The sequence below is a fragment of the Lagopus leucura genome, unplaced genomic scaffold (genome assembly GCF_019238085.1).
Source record: "Lagopus leucura isolate 7727_CA_CO unplaced genomic scaffold, USGS_WTPT01 Super-Scaffold_100057, whole genome shotgun sequence".
In the NCBI taxonomy this organism is placed as follows: Eukaryota; Metazoa; Chordata; class Aves; order Galliformes; family Phasianidae; genus Lagopus; species Lagopus leucura.
The window spans coordinates 659,737-678,887 of record NW_024962303.1 but is presented as its reverse complement, the minus strand read 5'-3'; the positions used below and the strand labels follow the sequence as shown (position 1 = coordinate 678,887).

At 48.6% G+C, this 19,151-nt stretch overlaps 2 protein-coding genes across 11 annotated transcripts; both read left to right on the top strand.

Moving 5' to 3' along the window:
* The first annotated feature begins 201 nt into the window (after positions 1–201).
* RAB41 (RAB41, member RAS oncogene family) lies at positions 202–14,164 on the top strand. 8 transcript variants are annotated; one of them, XM_042886503.1, is made up of 9 exons: positions 272–357; positions 1,785–1,843; positions 3,505–3,558; positions 5,223–5,328; positions 8,431–8,536; positions 8,808–8,919; positions 10,936–11,029; positions 13,325–13,391; positions 13,685–14,164. In XM_042886503.1, the coding sequence occupies exons 2-9, from the start codon at positions 1,818–1,820 to the stop codon at positions 13,747–13,749; spliced, it is 630 nt and encodes a 209-aa protein (XP_042742437.1). In that variant the 5' UTR covers positions 272–357; positions 1,785–1,817; the 3' UTR covers positions 13,750–14,164. The 8 variants fall into 8 exon arrangements, with proteins under 8 accessions (XP_042742435.1, XP_042742432.1, XP_042742430.1 ...); XM_042886502.1 differs by having other exon boundaries at positions 8,428–8,536; XM_042886501.1 differs by lacking the exons at positions 5,223–5,328; positions 10,936–11,029 and adding an exon at positions 11,503–11,596 and having other exon boundaries at positions 202–357.
* LOC122188314 (START domain-containing protein 10-like) lies at positions 13,761–18,874 on the top strand. 3 transcript variants are annotated; one of them, XM_042886493.1, is made up of 7 exons: positions 13,761–13,915; positions 14,294–14,502; positions 16,059–16,296; positions 16,370–16,517; positions 16,831–16,934; positions 17,177–17,572; positions 18,148–18,874. In XM_042886493.1, exons 3-7 carry the CDS (start codon positions 16,153–16,155, stop codon positions 18,367–18,369), a joined length of 1,014 nt encoding a protein of 337 aa, XP_042742427.1. In that variant the 5' UTR covers positions 13,761–13,915; positions 14,294–14,502; positions 16,059–16,152; the 3' UTR covers positions 18,370–18,874. The 3 variants fall into 3 exon arrangements, with proteins under 3 accessions (XP_042742427.1, XP_042742426.1, XP_042742428.1); XM_042886494.1 differs by having other exon boundaries at positions 13,769–14,502; positions 17,177–17,294; positions 17,520–17,572; XM_042886492.1 differs by having other exon boundaries at positions 13,761–14,502.
* The last annotated feature ends 277 nt before the right edge of the window (positions 18,875–19,151 follow it).

Here is a 19,151-nt window from a genome sequence, read left to right as displayed (position 1 = left end):
ACGCGATGTTTTCGGCGTGTTTATAAATAAACCGACGCGAAACGAGAAACGGAGCCGTTTTGTAAGAACGCTACAACGGGGGTGGGCTCGAGGCCGCCGCCCACCGCCAGGTGGCGCTGTGCCGCGTCGGTGACGCCATCGCGGCGGCGGCGGAAGTGGCGCCATCGCGGCGGCGGAAGTGACGCGCGGCGCGGCGGGCGGGGCGGCGGTGCCGGTGTGTGCTCGGCGGCCTCTTCTTCTCCTCAGTCACGGCTCCGGCTCGGCCTCTCCGCGCCGCCATGTCCGCCCCAGGCAGCGGCGGCGAGTTCGGCAACCCGCTGCGGAAGTTCAAGCTCGTCTTCCTGGGCGAGCAGAGCGGTGAGCGGGGCGGGGGTTGGGCCTGGTGCTGAGGTGCCGTTAGGCGGGGCGGGGCCGGCGGGGCGGCGGCCGGAGCGGGAGGGGGGGGGGGGGAACCGGGGGCGGCGGGGCGGGTCGGGCCAGGCCGGGCCGGGGGGTCGGTGGGCTGGGAGGGCTCGGCGGGCTCGGCATCGCCTCACCGCCCGCGGCTGCGCTGCGCCCCCGGAGGCGGCGGCTGCCTCCCGCATCCCGCACTGCCGTCGGTCTCCTTTCAGCCGGACGCCGGCTCTGTTTCGTGCCCCTGCCCTCACGGTGCGTGGATGACTTGCGTTATTTTCTTGAAATCGGGGTGCTCCGTCTGTGTCGCTCTCCCGTATTTGTCGTCTCCTCGACCGCAGGACTGCGTCTTGCAGGAATTTCCAGAAGTTTTCAGGTTGAGCTGCCTCAACGAGGCGGGATCCATGTTGCTGCTGACAGGTGCTTGCCTTCCTGTTGCTGGCGCTCACCATTTCGCTGCTTTCTGCAGCTGCTTATTCCTTTTCTTTCCTCCCTTCTGTCTGTGTTTTTTGCAGCTTCCCAAGAGAATCAGGGATCTTTGGTTCCCGTTCTCATCAGTTCTTGCACTATTTCTCTTGGTGACATTTGGATATGTGCGTTTTTTAAGCATGCTATCAAAGTTCACAGGATCACAGAATGGCCTGGGTTGGAAGGGATGTCAAGGATCACGAAGCTCCAACCCCCTGCCACAAGCAGGGCCACCAACCTCCCCATTTCACAGCAGCCCAGGGCCCCATCCAACCTGGCCTTGAACACCTCCAGGGATGGACGGGGCATCACAGCCTCTCTGGGCAGCTGTTCCAGCACCTCACCCCTCTCCTAGTACAGAACTTCCCCTGACATCCAACCGAAGTCTTTCCTTCTTCAACTTAAAACCACTTCCCTTGCCCTGCTGTTATCTACCCTTTCCAAGAGTTTACCTTATATCTAAATATCATTTATGGACAAATGATCTCAGTATTAAACGCTGCTTTTCTGTGGAGCTAGTGGCAGCTAATTAACATCCAAGGCAACACTGTGTCAGCTTTTGATGCTTGCATCTGGGAGTCCCAGACTTGGTGATTACATAAGTGCCCAAATATGAATAACAAAGCAGATTTACTGCTTGCTCAAAGCAAACAGGCAGCTCTGTGCTGTTCTCATCATAACATACCTAAATTGAGGGTCAGGTTTCCATAGTGATTAGATTTTTTCTTAGATTCCTTTGACTTAGTGCTCACCTATTATCTCATGAATGAATTTCTCAGCTGGTTATTTCCCAGGTGGGAGTAGCTGGGAAGTAGCCTTATGTTGGCAACGTCATTGTGGCAGTCAGTGGTACCAGTGTGTGAATCCTGAACAGCAGGTTCTTCCACTGCTCTTTGAAAGTAATTTTGCCTCTTCTTTTATAGTTGGGAAGACCTCTCTGATCACCAGGTTTATGTATGACAGTTTCGACAATACTTACCAGGTATGTGGTAGACACTCCTCTGTGAACACATCTACTTCCCACTACTAAAATGCATTCCTGTTGTGCACGTCTCCATGAGGTGTCAATTGAGTATTGTACACGAGACTGTAGTGTGACTTGAAACGTAGATCAGACTGGAATTAAGTCCCAGTGTGCTATCAGGGTGTGCAGTGAGCAGGAGAGCTGTGAGGTTTAGATCCTGTTTGGGTGTTGGAGAACTGTGAGGAAAGCAAAGAGAAACGTTGGTTTATGGGATCAGTGAACAAAAAAGACAATGGTGAGGAGGAGTGAAGGTCAGTATGGAGCATCAGGAAATGGGGAGTAAGGTACACGTGTGCTTCTGATAGTTCTTGGTCTCTGCTGTCTTTATAGATGTCCTGTTAAAATAGTAGTTGAGTCCAGACTACGTGGACGGACCCCCAAGAAGTCTACGTGGTGTATTTTCTCTCTGAGTCTCTCTCTATTTAATTTTTAAATGTATGTCTTGTTTTTTAGCTGAAAGGGTATAGATAGAAAAAGTCAGGGGAATTTTGGCAAGGAGAGAGCAGGGTAGGGATGGAGAGACTTCAGACTGAGAAGCTCAGCATGTGTAGGAGGCGCAGAGATCTTGGGAAGAGTTAGCTGAAACAAAATGGCTTAGTGGTATTTCAAAGGAGTACTGAATGTCTTTGAGGAAGATGAGACTGTGGTGGCCTCTTTTAATGCAGGCCAGGAAGAGTTATTGGTTTCAGTTGGAGTAATTTCAAGCTGGAAGGTAACAGAGAAGGTGGTTTTCTGGAGGACGAGTCATTTATTGAAATCAGATCCACTTGTGCTTTGTGTGCTTTTATTCCTAACCCTTGTTAGGTGCTCTGGAGGGTTTATCTTGTTGTGAGCTGTCTTGGCTGCAGAAAACAGGGCTCATAGAGAAGAGCTACTGACTGCAGAAATTGGCAGCTGTGGTTTGATATCAGCTGGTTTGTGTTCTAATGGATGCTTCCAGAACACGTGGTGCTGCTCATGTTTGAGTCTGGAGATTGTACTAAAATCTGTTCGGTAATCAGTCACTTGTTTCCTGGGGTTGTGAGGGGCCGGGATGCCTGCTTGATTTAAATGCCTGCAAACGTTTAACACCTCTAACTTTGTAAGTTACTTTGGGTGTTTCTGGAGTGGAATGTCTGTGCAGCAATGGAAATGTGAATGGAGGGAGGTAGATGGAAAGAACTGCTTGGGAAGTGCAGCTTCTGGTTGCTCTTGAAAAGGAAGAGCATTCTCTGTTGTTGGATAGCCCTGAATCGACGTTACTTTTTAGGTTTCAGCGCAGCTGCTCACAATTTATTTGCTCTACCTTCTGGTTGTTTCTAATAAGAGAAATGTTAACAGAACGAATTGCTGTAAAGCAGAGGGAGATGACAGGACAGATATGATCTGTGCTGAGATGCACGAATGTCAAGGAGGTAAAATTAGAATTTGGAGGATCTTGGGAGTTGAGAAGTGTTGGAAGAATAGTGTGAAATAGAGATAGTGGAGATACCCAGATTGCTTTGTTTTTATCAACTCTTTTGAGGGCAAATGACTTCAACAGCTAAATTACAAGTTAGCGAACGTTCTTTAGACATTGTGTAGAAAGATCTGATCTGCAGATCCTGGGAGGCAGTTCCTAACGCTTTTCTTCTTTCCAGGCAACCATTGGAATTGATTTCCTGTCAAAAACAATGTATCTCGAAGATCGCACGGTAAGTGAGGCGTCCGTGTCGGTGTGGCAGCAGCAGCTGCTGTGGTGCTGTTTGCCGGCCAGGCCTCCAGCGGCTGCTGGAATCCCACAGCACCTTCAGAGGGACAGCCTTTGTTGAGTCAGATCACTGACCCATGGCCTTGCTGGTACCACTAGCATGTAAGGCCTCCAGCACTGAGCCTGATCCTTCCGTGCAAGACTGGGGTGAGCCCATGTCCAAGCCGTGGGGAGCGGCTGGCTGCTCTGCTTGAGAGGCACGCTTTGCTCCCAGGATTTGCAGCGCTGTCTGTAGGGGTTGTCAGTGTGACTGGATGTGGACAGACCCCAGGAAGCAATTCCAAGTTTTGAAGTCATTCAGGATTAACAATAGTGGCACGGTTCCTCTTTGCAGAAAGGTTCTATTTGTAGCACAATGCTGACTTTCTGTTAATAGAGCGTTTTTGAATTTAGCTTGCATGAGACTCCATTTTGCAGGAGTTCCTTTGTATCTCTCTCCTGTCTTTCAGCATCTGCCCATTTGTTCCTGTTTTGCTAGCAGTTGCCTTTTTGCTCATTTTATTACTGGCCAAGAAGCTGCTGGCAGGAGGGAGGGGTCAGCGCTGCAGTGGAAGCCTTTTGCACTGTTTTGGGTCTGTTGCTTTTGAAGAAATCTCATCCCTGTGTGTGGCGAGATTCTCCTGAGTGCTTCTCTGCCATCTTACCAGCGACTGATTGTTAGAAAAGACCTCACTGAATCTTTAGGAGAGCTGCTTGGAGAATGTTCTTGTGTTGTTAGCAGATCTTGAGAACGCAGCTTGACACGTGTGAAGTCAAGGTGGAATGCCTGTGTCTTGTTTGCAGCAGTCTGTAGGTCTCAAGCGTAGTCCTGGTTCCTTATGGCTGTGAAGGTCACGGTGCTGTGCACCTCCTGGCCTGCTAGCCAGAAAATGGCTGGTATACTGTTAGCTTTCTTAATTATTTATCCTGTTAAAATAAGGAGAGGTGCTGAGTGAAAGTCAGGAGGGAGAAATACTAGCACACCAAGCTAGACAATGGAATGGTTTCTCAGATACGGCTAGTCCTATATTTTGCTGTAGGCTTTGTCTGCTGTACTTGAAATGAAGAATGTGAAGCCTCCAACTGCAGCTTATGCTTTGACATCTATGTCTTTATGCCAAATAATGTCCTGTATGTAGTGGTTGTACCCCACTGCTGTTCCTAGGCACTTCACATCAGAATTTCCAGTGGATTAATCAAAACTGTGTCTGGATGATGCACTCCTTAGGATTTGGAGTGGCCGCATCTAGCTAGCTGTAGGCTGCAGTCTGTATGACTTGTGTACCTGGAGTCCCCCTGTGGCAGAATGCACTGAGGTATGTATGCACAGTTCCCTCCTTAGCAGACAGGTTTGGAAGGTACTGTAGGGATATTTAGGACATGGGAGAGTGTGCTTGTGTACGAGTTGCTGCTGGTCGTGTGGAGGGGGAGAGGTTATTCTGGTGTGTCAGGCTGCAGTTAGAGGTACCGCTGCCTCTTTTCACGCTTCTGTTCCATGTTAACTTTCCTTTTGTTGCTTTTTTTTTAACCATGCAGTTTTTTTTCTTTTTATTTCACTTGAGTTTCGGTTTTGTTTTCCATTTTCCTGCCCTTTCCTTTCCCTCTTCCCTGCACTTTTCCGTTTCCCAGATCAGGCTGCAGCTGTGGGATACAGCCGGCCAGGAGAGGTTCCGCAGCCTCATTCCCAGCTACATCCGTGACTCTGCTGTGGCTGTCATTGTCTTTGACATTACAAGTAGGTATTGAGCCTGAGTGTCTGCAGAGGCCTTGCTTGTAACGTGTGCCTTTTGTGCTTTGGAGGCAGTGCTGGTTTCTGAACGTAGTTCAGTGCAGCGTCTGATGCACGGGCTCAGATGCGAATGATGCAAATCGTTCTCTACAAGGTCTCACATCGCTTACATACCTTCACAGGTTTTCTTTTTCTAGCTTTCCCATCCACTCCCACAACTTTCCCATCCACCTTTACGTGTCAGCAGAGCATTCAGCACAGCGCCCTTCAGCCGCTCACGCAGGCGCTTGTCCAGTCCGAGCTGTGAGACGTTGGTTCTTCTAGAGCTGTCCTTGGTTGTCATGCTGTTTATCTTGCTCCACAGCTTCTGCTCTGAACAGTTTTTCTTGTATTCCCACAGTTAAGATAGAACATCAGCCCCAGAACTGCAGGTGTTTTGTGGGCTGAGGGGGAAAATAGGTGAGCATCAAGCCCCCAAATCAACATAAACCCCATCTCCTGACACCTAAACTGGGCGGTCATTTAAGTCTTGTCTGCTCAGAAATCAAACTGTGGAAATGATACAGAAAACTGCCCTGGCAGGTGGGTGAATAGGGGTTATGGCTGTGTGTGACTTTGTGGAATGAAAGGTGGCTGGTAGCCTTTAGAAAACTTCTTAGCTTTTCTGTTTGTTTTTTTGTGGGTTCATTGTTGTTTTTGCTGTTGTTTTTGTGCTTTTTTCCTTTTTTGGTGTTTTTTGTTTTGTTTTTCAAATCTTCATATGTTTTCTCCACTCTGGGTAACGAGAGAGGTAATAGAGGAGACAATTTCAGAGGCCAAACCAGTGAGTTACTGCCAGATTAGGTAAAACACTCATTTAAATAGAAGCAACGTGGTGACTTGTGAGTATTCAAGACTCCCATTTCACTGAAGAGCAGAACTGACAACTCATATGAGTCACCAGAGAGCTTTTGAGAAGGAATTCCTCTCACCACAATTTCTGAAGAATAAATGAGTTTATATGCAAACTGTCTGTAACTCTTGGCATAAGCATTTTAGTGTAGGAGAATAATTTCATGATAACTCTGTTATCGCTTCCACTTGATCTGGCTTTTTCAGCTAAGTGAGCTACAGCATCAGCTACACAGGATTCATACCCCCTGAATTAAGCTGAAGTAAAGAAAGCACCACAGATTTAAACAAACAAAACAGCACTCCTTTGGCTTGCCTTCCTTCTGTCACAGACTGTACCTTATTGGGAGCCTTCATGGATCAGGAGTTTGTTTCACTTTGGAAGATGGAAGTGCTGAGCAGCTGATCACAAACTGCACTCAGAAGGAGAGGTTGATCGTAGCAAAAATAATCACAGTGTTTCAATTCTGTAGCTTAAGTATTTAGGGAGGATTTCTGGTTTGGTGCAAAGTATTGTAAGGCTGATCTTTCGGGGTTTGAGGGGTGCTGAGATGTGCTGTGATGACGTGCTGGGAATGGGTTCGCATGAGCAGAGTTTCAGGCTGCAGAGGCTGGCATCTTTTCCTCCCAGCTGTTGTGACAGGTTTAGGAGGCTGTTTATCCAGGCAGGTGGAACAGTCTTGCCACAGTCTGGCTTGTTATTAACAACTTCCAGACGTGTCAGAAATAATTAAATGACAGCTGATCTCATCGTGCCTCAGTAGTGGTCTGAGCTTTTCAGATAACATCATTTTTTTCCCTTTACTGTTCTTTGTTCTGTGCTTAGCAACTAGGAAGCTTTTAGTTTTCTCACGATAGTGAAGGAATACACTTGTGTACTCTTGAGGGCATGATAATGGTGACTGAGGGGATTACAGCCAGTCTGAATGGAAGCTGAGCTGTGCATTTGCACTGTCTTTAGTAGCAGCTGTATTTGGGAACCTCAGTCTTCTCTAAGTTCATGTTGATCACAGTTGTGTAAAACAGGGACAGTCCTGTGAGTACCTGCCAGGATGCTCTGAACAAGGACAGCAAGCACTGCTGGCTCCACTACTTGTTCCTCTTCAACAAGATCAGCAGGGCCAGCCAGTCACCTTCATTCGCTTTTGTGATTGTGAATCTGCAGTCTAGAGCATTTAAATCACCCCCTTGGTGAATTCTGTGGGTGAAAAAAGCTGGTGCAGCAGTGATGTTTTGGACGCTGTAAGGAGCTCATTGGGAAGTTCAAATCCCAGAGCCTGAAGCAGTCGTTACTATCAGTCTGATCTGCCAGCAGTGGTGTGAGGTCGTCCAGGCCCTTGGAGTTCATCACCCTGAGTTTCCAGGGGTAGTGAGGAGCCCTGATCTCTGCTACTGTAACAACAGCTGCCTTTAGAAGAAATCTCCTGCCTGTGGTTATGACTGCATGCACCACATATTCATACATACTAAGACGGGAAAAGGATGGTAGCAAACCAGATGCTAGTGCTGTCATTCAGTAACTTGGTTTGTGTTTGGAGATCATGGTGGTTCTGGAGATAAACTGTATCTTACAGCATTTGGTACTTGGTTCTGACTCTTGTGCTTATTAAAAGGGGAGAGCCCAGTGCCCTTTTTGCACATGAAGCCTGTATTGTAGCATTTGCTTTTTTTCTGCTGGAATTTAAGTTATCAGTTGCCCTGATGTTGCATGAAAATCTCCATTGCCGTCTTCTGGCTGCATCATGCTGGGAGAATGGATGCTGTTGCACTACTTGGTGTCAGAATTGAGGTAGTTAGGTGTCTGCCATGTGCTAAATGCCCCAAGAGTTTTAACTGGGTCATGGTGGGCCAGGAGGTCTTGCATGTATAACCCTGGGTAGGCTAGGAAGGTGGCTCTGTTACGTACCTCTGCCTTTAGCAGCAGTGGCTGGAGGTGGCAGCTGTAACCTGGAGCTCTTTGGGATGTGGTGGCCATGGGAGTAGGAGAATCTCTAGGCAAGCAAAGGAGGTAATGAAAGCACATTGCGTGCAGTCGAAATCTGAAAAGCCAAATTCTGCCGTGTGCGGGTGTTTGCAGCTGGATTACAAGGTCAGTGCCAGCTTCTGAGACTGAGCTGCGTGTGGTCGGTTCTAGAAATGGCCTTTCTCTAAAGGACAGTTTCCTCCTTTCTTTTCTCTCCTGCATTCTCTCTGCTCTCCCTGGCCTGGTACCAGCAGGTTCGGCTGCAGCTCTGGGACACAGCAGGCCAGGAGCGGTTCCGCAGCCTCATTCCCAGCTACATCCGCGACTCCACTATTGCTGTGGTAGTCTATGACATTACAAGTGAGTGATCGTCGGTGTCTCGTTGTCTGAAATCCTGCATGTGAGCAGAACTGCTCCCTCGAGTTCTGCGTAAAGATGATTAACAGTAGAAATGTCCCCCTGCCCCTGCGGGTTTTTGTGTTCGGGCAGAAAACGATTTGTGGGTCATTTATGTGCGATGTGGGGAGACTTGGAGAGCATCTGGATGCAGGCAATACCCAGATTCGTGGGTTTTCTTTCTCGCTTCAAAGTAGTTTTATCCTTAACATTCCCATTTGCTTCTTCCTTACAGACTTGAATTCCTTCCAGCAGACCTCCAAGTGGATTGATGATGTTCGGACAGAGAGGGGAAGCGACGTCATCATCATGTTGGTGGGGAACAAAACTGATCTGGCAGACAAGAGGTAATAGAGGAGCTGGTGGCCTTGCTGCCCTGGCCAGGAAGAGCAGGGAACTGGCTGCCTTGACTCTTAAAGTCCCGCGGATTTCACATCTTAGGGCGTGCTGTAAAATGTTTGCCTTTAAAATTCCTAATTCTGTGATGCTGCTTCAACTAACAACCACCAGAATAGCTTTTCAGAGGACCACATTCTGCATTTCTATTTCAAATTCATCCCTTTATTGTTAAATTAAGAAAACATATTTAATGTTTTCAGAGATTTTCCTTTATGAATGCATTGGAAATAGCATAGATAAGGAAAAATTGTTTATTTCAGTGGTCGGCTTCACCGTTAGTTGACAAAAAGAAAATGGAGAATGCAGCTTCTGACAATCCCAGTACTTTAAACTAACACATGCATGCATATGGGTACTCTGAGATGTGTTCTTTGTGTTTCAAAGGGTATGTGAGACCTCAAGGTTATGAGGAATTTTTATTTGGTGTAAAAGAATCTCAGAAAAAAAAAAAACTGGGCAATGCCTGGACCTCACAGTAAAACAGAGTCTTATGAAATCAAAACCTGGCTGTTCCTGAGACGCTTCCAATCACAAGATACCATCTTCAGAAGCTGTTTTCTCAGAAAAGAAATCCTGCACTATTACCTGGGTTGCCTGCTTGTTTACTTTTCTCCTCAGTATGATGTGCCTAACAGCAGTCTGACCGTTCCATTATTGGATGTTGCCATGTTTTAAATCGTAAACTTTGCTTTACTCACCCCTGAGATGTAAATCCTGCCATGGGAAATATTGTGGTGCTTTTTTTTTTCCTTCCCCTTACATTTTGGTGTTGTACAAATGCTCACGTGAGACAAGAGCCAGCATCCCTGGCTGTACAAGGATGCTTTTTGCCCTTTGTCCCGGTGCAAGTCGTGCTATTAGTTTTTAGTTTGCTGTGCCTAGCAGGAGAAGCACAATACTAAAGCTCATGATAGTTGAGGTTTTCCTGAGTGCTGCGTGGGCTTCTGTACTGATGATACTTGTGGAGATGTTTCCTCTGCCCTTCACACCTTCCCATCAATTGTTTTACTTTTCCCAGCTCCATTGGAGGCCAGTGCAAGTAATCCATGCCTTACGCCCCAGAAACGTTGGGGGAACTCAGTGCCCCAGAGCTTCAGAAATGGGATTGATGTATAGAGCTGACTTAGGTTAAGAAATCCAGGTAGCAAGAAGTCAGAGTGGTCTGGCTTCTGATTTCAGCTCCTAAAAGCATCTGAACGAAATCTGATGGGTTGTAGTTCATTCAGCAGCTCTGTGTGCTGACCAGCTGCTATCACTTACGCCCTCCCAGGAGCTGGAAATACCTGCAGCTCTCTAACTGAAAAATCTGGAGTTCAGATTTGAGGCTAATTTGTACCAATTTGCATTTTTTTGTATAACTGTAAAACCCAGTGGGATAATTCCTGCCTTGCATTATTTTCTGGCAGTACAGAAGAGTATGTGCAGAACAGCTGTTTCATCTCTGCCATACAGATATAAAAACCAGAAACTTACTTGAACCATAGCTGTGGTTGGAGTTGATGTAGCACTGAAAATCAGAAGTTTAATTAAGTGCCAGCAGTCCTGGCCTAGGCTTGAATTTGCAATTTCATGTAAATCCTGGTATCAGTAAAAGAAGCCCCACTGTCTTGACCAGAACTGTAAAATAAAAGCAGCTCTGTGGCAAGCTGCAATGCTGGGCCTCTTAATTCTGGAAGAAAACACAGTATCAGTTTCAACCTTATCACATTATTCTTTTGTTTTAAGTAGTATACAGCATATTGGAACCCATTCCCCCTGAGTGGTGATTCAGGTTGAGTTCTGGTGCCAAGAAGCTGAACTCAGGATAGCAGTGGTTTTATTTGCTGCAGCCTGTTAGTTTTTCTTTCCTGTTCATGTTGCTTCAGTTGGTGGCTGGTTTTTCTGCAGTTTTCTTTTTATCAGTTTTTGGACTATTTTTCTTTGTTTTGGTTTTTCTTTTCTGTGATTTGTTCTCATTGCTGTAGACAGGTTTCTATAGAGGAGGGTGAGAGAAAAGCCCGAGAACTGAATATGATGTATATTGAAACCAGTGCTAAAGCAGGATATAATGTGAAACAGGTATGTACAGGGCATTGGTCAGAGATGCACTTGCAGGTGCTTGCACACAAGCTGTAGCTGCTGCTGGAGCCTTTCTGATTTCTTTCTGCAATCTTGTGGAGTTCCCTTCAGTTGGCTTTTGGGAAATGGCTTTTTGCAGCAGGTGCAGCTCATGGGGATTCTTCCTTCCCTTGGGAATGCTGTGAATGAGACTCAAATGTATTGCATAAAACTTCATCCTGTGCTGATCACCCTTTAGTAATGGTCTGAAGTCCAGCTGTTCTCTGAATCACTTGCCTGACGTCTCCTCAGCTGGAGAACTCAGGGGTCTCGAATGCCCAGAGCTCCTGAGGTCTCCACTTCTGGACTCTGCACCCTGGTGATGGGCAGTGAATGGGCCTTTCACTGACTAGTGTCTCACTCACAGATATCTCCAATTCCTCTTGACTGTTTTTCCTTTCTGTCTTTCTGCTTCTGTTTGCACCTTTGTCCAGGCAAATCACTACAGAAGAAGGGGAACAGAGAGCCAAAGAGCTGAATGTGATGTTTATTGAGACCAGTGCAAAGACTGGATACAATGTGAAACAGGTAGATGGATCTTCTGTTCTCGAGGCAGGAAGTTTGTACTTTCCTTTTGCTCTGTGGGAGGATTAAGCTTCTGCCTGGGGTTCGTGTTCTTCAGATCTTCTTCAGATACTTGCTTGTATTTGCTGTCAGCCTCTGAAATGCTCCTTGCCCAGTGGTCACTGCTGCTGCTTTACCTAGTGAAAGCTTCCTTCGTGTTAAATCAGTGAATCCCTGTTAAAGCTAAGGAAACTTAACTTACCTTGAAAGATAAGAAGATCTAAAAATGAAATATGCTGAGGAATAGAAATGGCAGTGCTCAGTGCAGCCTGTCCAACTTCATTCTGTCCATTCCCTTTGCTGCTGCTAACCATGAACGCAGTTTTCTAAACTCAGTTTTGACTCCAGTCGAGTCAGTAGCATGTGCTGATGCTTAAAGTGGAAGTTTCTGGTTCTGTTGACGAGCCACAAAATAAATAAATAAATAAAATAAAATCACAGAATGAAGTTGGAAGGGATCTCTGGAGATCTTGTCCAGCCCTCGTGCTCAAATCATAGTCAGCTAAAGCAGGCTGCCCAGATCTGACTCCAGTTGGATTTGGAATATGCCAAAGAGTAGAGACTCCATCTCTTCAGGCAAGCTGCCCCAGTGCTGAGCTACCTTACAGCTGAGGTAAAGGATCTGCAGAGAGCGTAAGCATGAGTAGTGTTGGGAAACTGCCAGCTGGGATACCTGCTGAACTTTGCTGCACACCAGCTGGCTGGAAGAGCCTGGTGATAGGATTAGGGGATGCATTTTGTTTCTGTGGCTGTTTTGGTGCTCAGTGCCTCGATATGTTTTCCAAGTGACATGTTTTGAAGGTGTGGATGAGAACATCTGCCAAGCTACTGTGAAGAAAAATCATTGTCAGCTGGTGATTCCTTTAGTCCTTTAAATGAGAAGCTTTTACACGGCATCTTTCACCTGGCTGTCCAGCAGTGTCTGTGTTGTTTGCTGCTTCATTAATGGCGGCAGGGGGAGCTCTGAGCATGGGTTTAAAATTATGCAAAACCATTTTCTGTCTTTATGAGCATATGCTTGTCCTTCCCAGCTCTTGTACATCCTTAATAGCTGTCAATGGTTTAAGGGCTGGTTCAGCCCAGTTCTGTGACGAGCGGGAAAAACACAAAACCATGACAATAGCTTAAAGCAGCTCACCCAGGCTGGCCATTCTGCCCAGAGGTGGCTGTTTCACAGCAGGACTGAACTGAAAGGGTCAGCTGTAGAGCCTTGGTTGTTTCATAGACTTCTGGAGCACACCTCTGAACAAACTAAAGGCTTGTTAGAGGTCCCGAGCCAAGCACTGTAATGTAGCTGTGCGTAAAAGCAGTTGAGGCTGGAAATAGTAAATGGTAGCCTCTAACATGCTTACCTGTATGCAGGGGGGATTTGTTTCTGTACATCCCTAGATGAACAATTTCTAATGAGAAAGAACTTCATGTTCAGCTCGAGGAGAAGCAGATAAAAGCAAGCCACCTGTTTGGTAGGCATTCAGTAGCTTCATTTCCTTAAGCAGGCTTGTTAAATTGTTTATGGAAAAAAGTCTTGTGGCATTTGATTGTTGCTTTGCTTGCTAAAATACCCGTGTAACAAGTCTGTAAGATGCTCAGGTCTGCCGTGGAGCAGTATTGGGGTGGGTTTTGTGGTGTTTTTAGTTTTTGACACGGATTTCTTTCTGAGGAGCTGTCAGTTCACCTGTTGCTACCTTTCAGCTATTCCGTCGTGTGGCTGCTGCCTTACCCGGGATGGACAGCACACCAGAGAAGAGCAAAGAAGACAGTATCCTTGTTTTCTGGATATCATAGGATTTTCACAATTAACGCTTTGTGAGTGTGGGCTCGCTGACTTGTTGGCACATTGGAGGAATGGGGTCAGGGGGGTCTTTCAGAGACACGGCTGAAAACAGAGCAGTGTGGTGCTTACCTGCAGCTGTGAAGTGTGGCCCCTGCTTGTAAGTGCGCTCTGCTCTGACCAAGAAGGGCTGCTGACAACTCTTTAAGATACTGATCATGTTCTCTGGGTCTTTTTCCTTCTCCTTGAGATGGGTGATTTCCTTAACTTACCTCCTGCAGTGATTGACATCAAACTAGAGAAGCCTCCTGAGCAGCCAGTAACGGAGAGCGGTTGCTCCTGCTAACAGGCCCGTTCTGTAGCAGCACATTCCCCAGCTGGCCAGTCTCACTGAAGAACATCACTGCTCATTGGCTAGGCAACCCTACTTTGGGCTGAAAAAACAATCTACTAAGCGAGCGAACTCCCTGTTTACGGTGGGGAGCAGCCCTGGCCGCCCCTCTTACTGCATGGTATGAGCCTTGAGTGCAGAATGAGTGTCCTGTCTTTTATTTTACTTTTTTATGTTGTTGCACTTTGGCACCGTGGTGCCCTTTACACTCTCTCTCTTTCTCTTCCTCCCCTTTCCCACCTTGAGCCTGTCTGCTCAGATGTATCATGTGAATGCAATGGAAAAGCCACCAAGTTAGGGAAAAGACAAAAAAAAAAAAATAAAGCTTGGAGGTGGGTTTTCCACTTTCCTTTACTGCCTTGCATATTAACTAGCTCCTGTCCACTCCAGTCTTGTCTGTTCTGCATCCCCACTTCCTCTGTTTAAAGGCTGCTCCTTTTACAACAGTCACTTGGACTTGGCCTTGCCTTGTTGGGCAGTACAGGTTATCTGTTTCTAGGCTTCCTGCGGGGCACACACACAGTATTAGCTCTTCGGTTTCTCCTTTCTGTGGATGATCTTGGCTAAGTTCTGCTCATGACTTCTGGGTTTTGCCCTGCACTCTGACCCTCATGTGACGCAAAACACTGGAAACTCCCAAACTCTTTGCTTCGACCTTGTTGCTCCCATCTGCGTAGCAGAGACATCCCACAGATTGCTCCCTGCAGTGTGAGTATCTTCCTGTCTGGAGGATGTTGGTGCTTGGTGTGTTGGCAGTAAGATGTGGGGAAGGAAATGGGTACAGAGACTTTGCAGCATGAAGGTGGGTGGGGAGAAATCCTCAGGGTGATTTGTAGGGACCTCAGTCTTTTCTGTCAGCAGCGAAAGCAAACAGCTCTGTGGAGCCCATCACTGCAGGAGCAATACCTGGGAATCGTGTGTGCTGTTCAGGTTCCTTTCCTGGTCTCCATCCTTCTGTTTGTGGTCACATAGCCTAGGAGAGCAGGTGGGCTACAGCAAATTGAAGGCCACTGATAGCTGTTCTGGCTTCATATCTAGGTTGCTGCTCAATGAAATCACACACAGCTGCTTCTGCTTTTGTTGTGGTCTCAGAGAGTGGGGGGTAATACCCTGCTGCTTTTGGAATAGTGGTAACAGAGATAAGTGCTAGCAGGGATTTATTATCGTGGGTGAGTAGGGGAATGTACACTGCTAGAGTGCATTGTATTGTCACTTCTGGATGCCTGAGGTTGGGAAATAGCTCGCTTTTCCCTCAGCTCTCTGCCCCTGATTTCTAACCATGTTAGTAGAGCTCTTTGTAAACTTTCATTGTGATATTTTTTTTTGTGTGTTTGTGTGTCCATCTGACCAATCCAGAAGTCAGGAGGTCTGTTGACAGAGAGGAGAAAAGAACAGCCAGGTGGTTTTAAGCCAGTCGCCAGTTCTTTCATCACCCAGCCTATGTATCGCCGCTGGGGGGGAGCAGCACAGCGTGCCACGGTGTTAAGGGTACAAACAGGGACAGTGATGTTTGGGTTAGTGAGGCCCTCCTAGCAGGATGCCTTGTCGGTCACTGACACAGCGTGTGCACTTTGAAACCTGTGGGCTGGGGAAGGAGGGGAGGGGGTGACCTCGGGCTGGGTGCTGGTGGCCTTGTTGGAGAGGCGCCTGGTCGGAGTGCCATGGCTGCTTCCTGGTCATGTTGGCTTACTGGCATCTGGTGACCGAGCTGCAGGTGGCTGCCCTTGTGCTCAGAGAGCTTTGTCCCTTCCCTCCACATGAGCTGGCCTGCAGGAGGAAGCTGGGATGTCATTTCCCCATTTCATTCTGGAGTGCCCCTTACCCGCAGTTCCAGCCGGCATGGCTGGGTCCTGTGCGCCCAGCCCCAGCAGGAACTCAGCCCCTCCTCTGTACATACTCCTGTCACGTGGGAATTGCTGATATTTGTTGGTGTGTGTGTGTCTGCTGTAGAACAGGTTTTGCTGTCCCTTTCTCATGGGCAGGCGTGCACTGTGCCTGCCCTTGTATTGTTCTGAGTCACGGGCCTGGGGGGGACAAGGGGGGCCCCCCCAGTCCCGGGGGGCGGGGTAACTAGTGAAATAAAATAGTTCACTTCCCACTGTCTTCTCTATGGATGTGTATAATATTGAGTGTGTGTCTGGCCCTGCTGTCTCCTAGCTGTTAGCCAAGTGTGACTATTACTATGAGTATGGACTGTCTGACCACAGCCGTGTATCACACTAAATAAAGTTATTTCACCAACACCTCCTCTGTCCTGCTGGCAGCTTTGACGTGGCTGTAGGGGGCGGGAGCTGCTCTGCCCGGCCCCGGGGTGGTGACGGAGCGGGGCTGGGAGGCACTGTCCCGGTGCAGGGCCGCATGGAGCGGGCGCAGGTGCCCGACGCCGCTGCTTTCCGTGCCTTCAGGCAGCGCTGTCAGGATGGCAGCTGGCAGCGGGACCGCGGTGGGCTCGCCGTCAGCCTCCAACTGCCACCGCCTGGCTGTGCCGTGCACCAGCTCAAGGTGAGGGCCGGGGGCAGCACCGGGCCGGTGGTCGGCTTCGGAGCCTCTTCTGAGCTCCCGGTGCTCCCTGCAGTGCCGCATCGATGTCCCGGACGTGCCAGCAGAGACGATGTACGACGTGCTGCACGACAGCGAGTATCGCCGGCAGTGGGACAGCAACGTCATCGACACGCACGACATTGCCCAGGTGGCTGCCAACGCTGATGTGGGCTACTATGCCTGTGAGTGCAGGGGGCCGAGGGGTGGTGCTGGCCTTCTTTTGTAAAGCCTTGGTCTGTGTTCAGCAAGGTACAGCCCTACCCAGCCTGCCTGGCAGGAGGGACGTAATTTGGGGTGCGGGATGCAGCTCAGCACTGCCGCTATGTGAGGTGGGCTGCTGAGGGATAGGAGTGGTGCTGCGTGGAGATACTGAGGTAGCAAAGCAAGGTTGGGAGGATGCTTGGGCAAGGCAGGAGCCTCTTGAGGGGTGCTGAGCTCCGTGGTTCCTTTGTGGTGCTTGGGCAGGGGAAGCAACTTTTTCCCTTCCTCATCCAGGGCGATGTCCAAAGCCCTTAAAGAACAGGGACGTGGTGATGCTGCGAGCCTGGCAGGTGGAGGATGGGTATCACACCATTATCAACTTCTCCATCAAACACCCGGTGAGTGAGGAGCAGGCTGGGCTAGAAGGCTGTCCTGTTACAGGATCCCAGGATCCTACCTATGTCTGGGGTAAACTGGAACTCCCAGAGCCCATCGCAATTAGCTTCCTAATTCCTGGACGAGATCCCAGCTGGAGGCAGCTGATCTAGCCTGGTCGTTGCTCTGTGTATTCAGTGCTTGAGACAGGGAGAGGGCAGGGAGCATGGGAGCCAGCATCTGACTGCCTGGTGTGTCTGCACAGAAATACCCTCCGCGCAAGGACCTGGTGAGGGCGGTCTGTCTCCTAACGGGATACCTGGTGCATTCAACTGGGCCCAACAGCTGCAGCCTCACCTACCTGGCTCAGGTGGATCCAAAAGGTAACTGGTGCTGCTGGACTTGTGGTGTGGTGATGCAAATTCTGGTCACAGTGGAAATCTGGCTGATAAGCCAAGAGTGCGTTTACGTTACATGGCCCTACCCTGTTCCAGACCCTCTGGTTAAATCTAATGCCACAGCTTGCTATCAGGGCCGTTGGATGCTTGGTAGAAATAAAGCCATTTTCTGGTGCAATAACTTCAGGTTTTCTCCCCCAAATTTATTAGGGTCGTTGCCAAAGTGGGTTGTGAATAAAGCCTCGCAGTACCTGGTGCCGCAGGTGAGTGGAGCGTTTCTATGGTGCCTATGCCAAGTGCCACCCCATGGCTGGAGCACAGGGCTGGAGAATGGGTGTCCCTGGGCAGTGGAGCTGCACTAGCAATGTGCATCGTGGCTCACCTCAGTGTGACATTGCATTCTGTCAGCCTTACCAGTCCCGACAGCTGACTGATTCATTTCCGAAGCCAGAGGGAGGTGAATAATGCCACTATTCCAGTTTCCACTTGTGGAATGTCCTCCCTCCCCTCTGCTGTTCGTGCAACATCTGAATAGGACCTCGAGGCTCAGGAGCTTTCGGAGGTCCTAAACCAAGCAGCAGAGCAGGACAGGCACAGAGGTTTTCTGTGCCTTGATGGTTTATAGGAAGTTTGATTTCACTTTTCCTAAAGCAGCTGATGTCATTGGGAGATCTGAGCAATTAGAAAATGGTCCTACAAGGAAGTTAAAAACTGGCCTTTCCTGAGCTCCTATGCAGCCAGAAAAGAAATGCAGTAGCTGTCAGCAGTGGGCAGATTGCCGAGAGTTGGTCTAAGCTGCCACTGTTGTTTCCCTCTGTGCTTCCCTGCTTTTGATCAGATGTTAAAGAAACTGCACAAGGCCTGCGTGCAGTACCCTGCCTGGAAGCAGCAGCACAACCTAAACATGAAGCCCTGGCTGTACCCTGAGCAGAACAAGCTTCCCGTGCTGGCGCTGTCGGAGCTGGCACTGCAGCGTGCTGCGTCGCTGGAGAACATCGACGAGAGCAGCCTGGCTGAAGAGAAGGATGAGAGCAGTGAGCACGGTGGCTTGGAGAACTGATGTTGCTCAGGCTTGTCTAGTGGTTTACAAGAAGGGAGGAAAGAGGTTTTTTACTGAAAAAAGAAATCTTCATGTTTGTAGCCTTTTCTCATGAACCAGCTGCGTGGCTCCTGGCATGCAGGCCCTGCTTCCTGCAGGGCACACGGGATGACAGTCCCCACCTGGTAATGTTACGCTCTGGGAGAATTCATACCACGTATTTCTCAGGTGAAACCTGCCCTTACAGAATACAGCTTGTTCTGAGCCTGTTGCTCCCAAGAGGTCAAGTTACCTGTGGTACCTCTGCCAGGCTGCTCTACCAGCTGGTGAGTTACTCATTGACAAACTGCTCTTTGCCTCTGTCCTGTGAGTGGCTGAAATATCTTGTGTTGCTGGAGCTGTTGTTTTCCCAAAGGGAATCAGTAACTACCTGGTGTTTCTCTCCAGCTCTGAACGATGAAACAGACTGGTGACAAGTACAAGTGACAAGTACTGCTCTGTCCATTAAAGATACTTAAGCCATGAATGGTCCTTGAGAAGAATCCACTCCTTCCTTTTTAGCCCACAGCCATTTGTGGGGGCTGCAGAAGCACCTGAGCAATTCTGAGTATTTGCAGAGGAAGCTGCCCTGGGCAGGGCTGATTTCTCTGGTGCTCCTGCGAGGCTCTGATATAGGATTAAGAGGTGGGAGTTGTATTTGCTGTCCTCTGCGCAGTGAGGTCAAAGCCCTCTTTGCTCCTGGGCAGCGTGGTTGTGCCAGAAGCCTGATGTGTGCAGTTGTTTGCTGTGGTTTCCATCAGGCA

Coding starts and splice junctions, on each gene's coding strand:
- LOC122188314 (XM_042886493.1), top strand. CDS start 16,153: ATGGAGCGGGCGCAGGTGCCCGACGCCGCTGCTTTCCGTGCCTTCAGG. Junction 16,518..16,830: donor TGATGTGGGCTACTATGCCT/GTGAGTGCAGGG, acceptor TTCCTCATCCAG/GGCGATGTCCAAAGCCCTTA. Junction 17,573..18,147: donor CGCAGTACCTGGTGCCGCAG/GTGAGTGGAGCG, acceptor GCTTTTGATCAG/ATGTTAAAGAAACTGCACAA.
- RAB41 (XM_042886496.1), top strand. CDS start 279: ATGTCCGCCCCAGGCAGCGGCGGCGAGTTCGGCAACCCGCTGCGGAAG. Junction 3,559..8,427: donor TGTATCTCGAAGATCGCACG/GTAAGTGAGGCG, acceptor GCCTGGTACCAG/CAGGTTCGGCTGCAGCTCTG. Junction 11,597..13,324: donor CTGGATACAATGTGAAACAG/GTAGATGGATCT, acceptor GCTACCTTTCAG/CTATTCCGTCGTGTGGCTGC.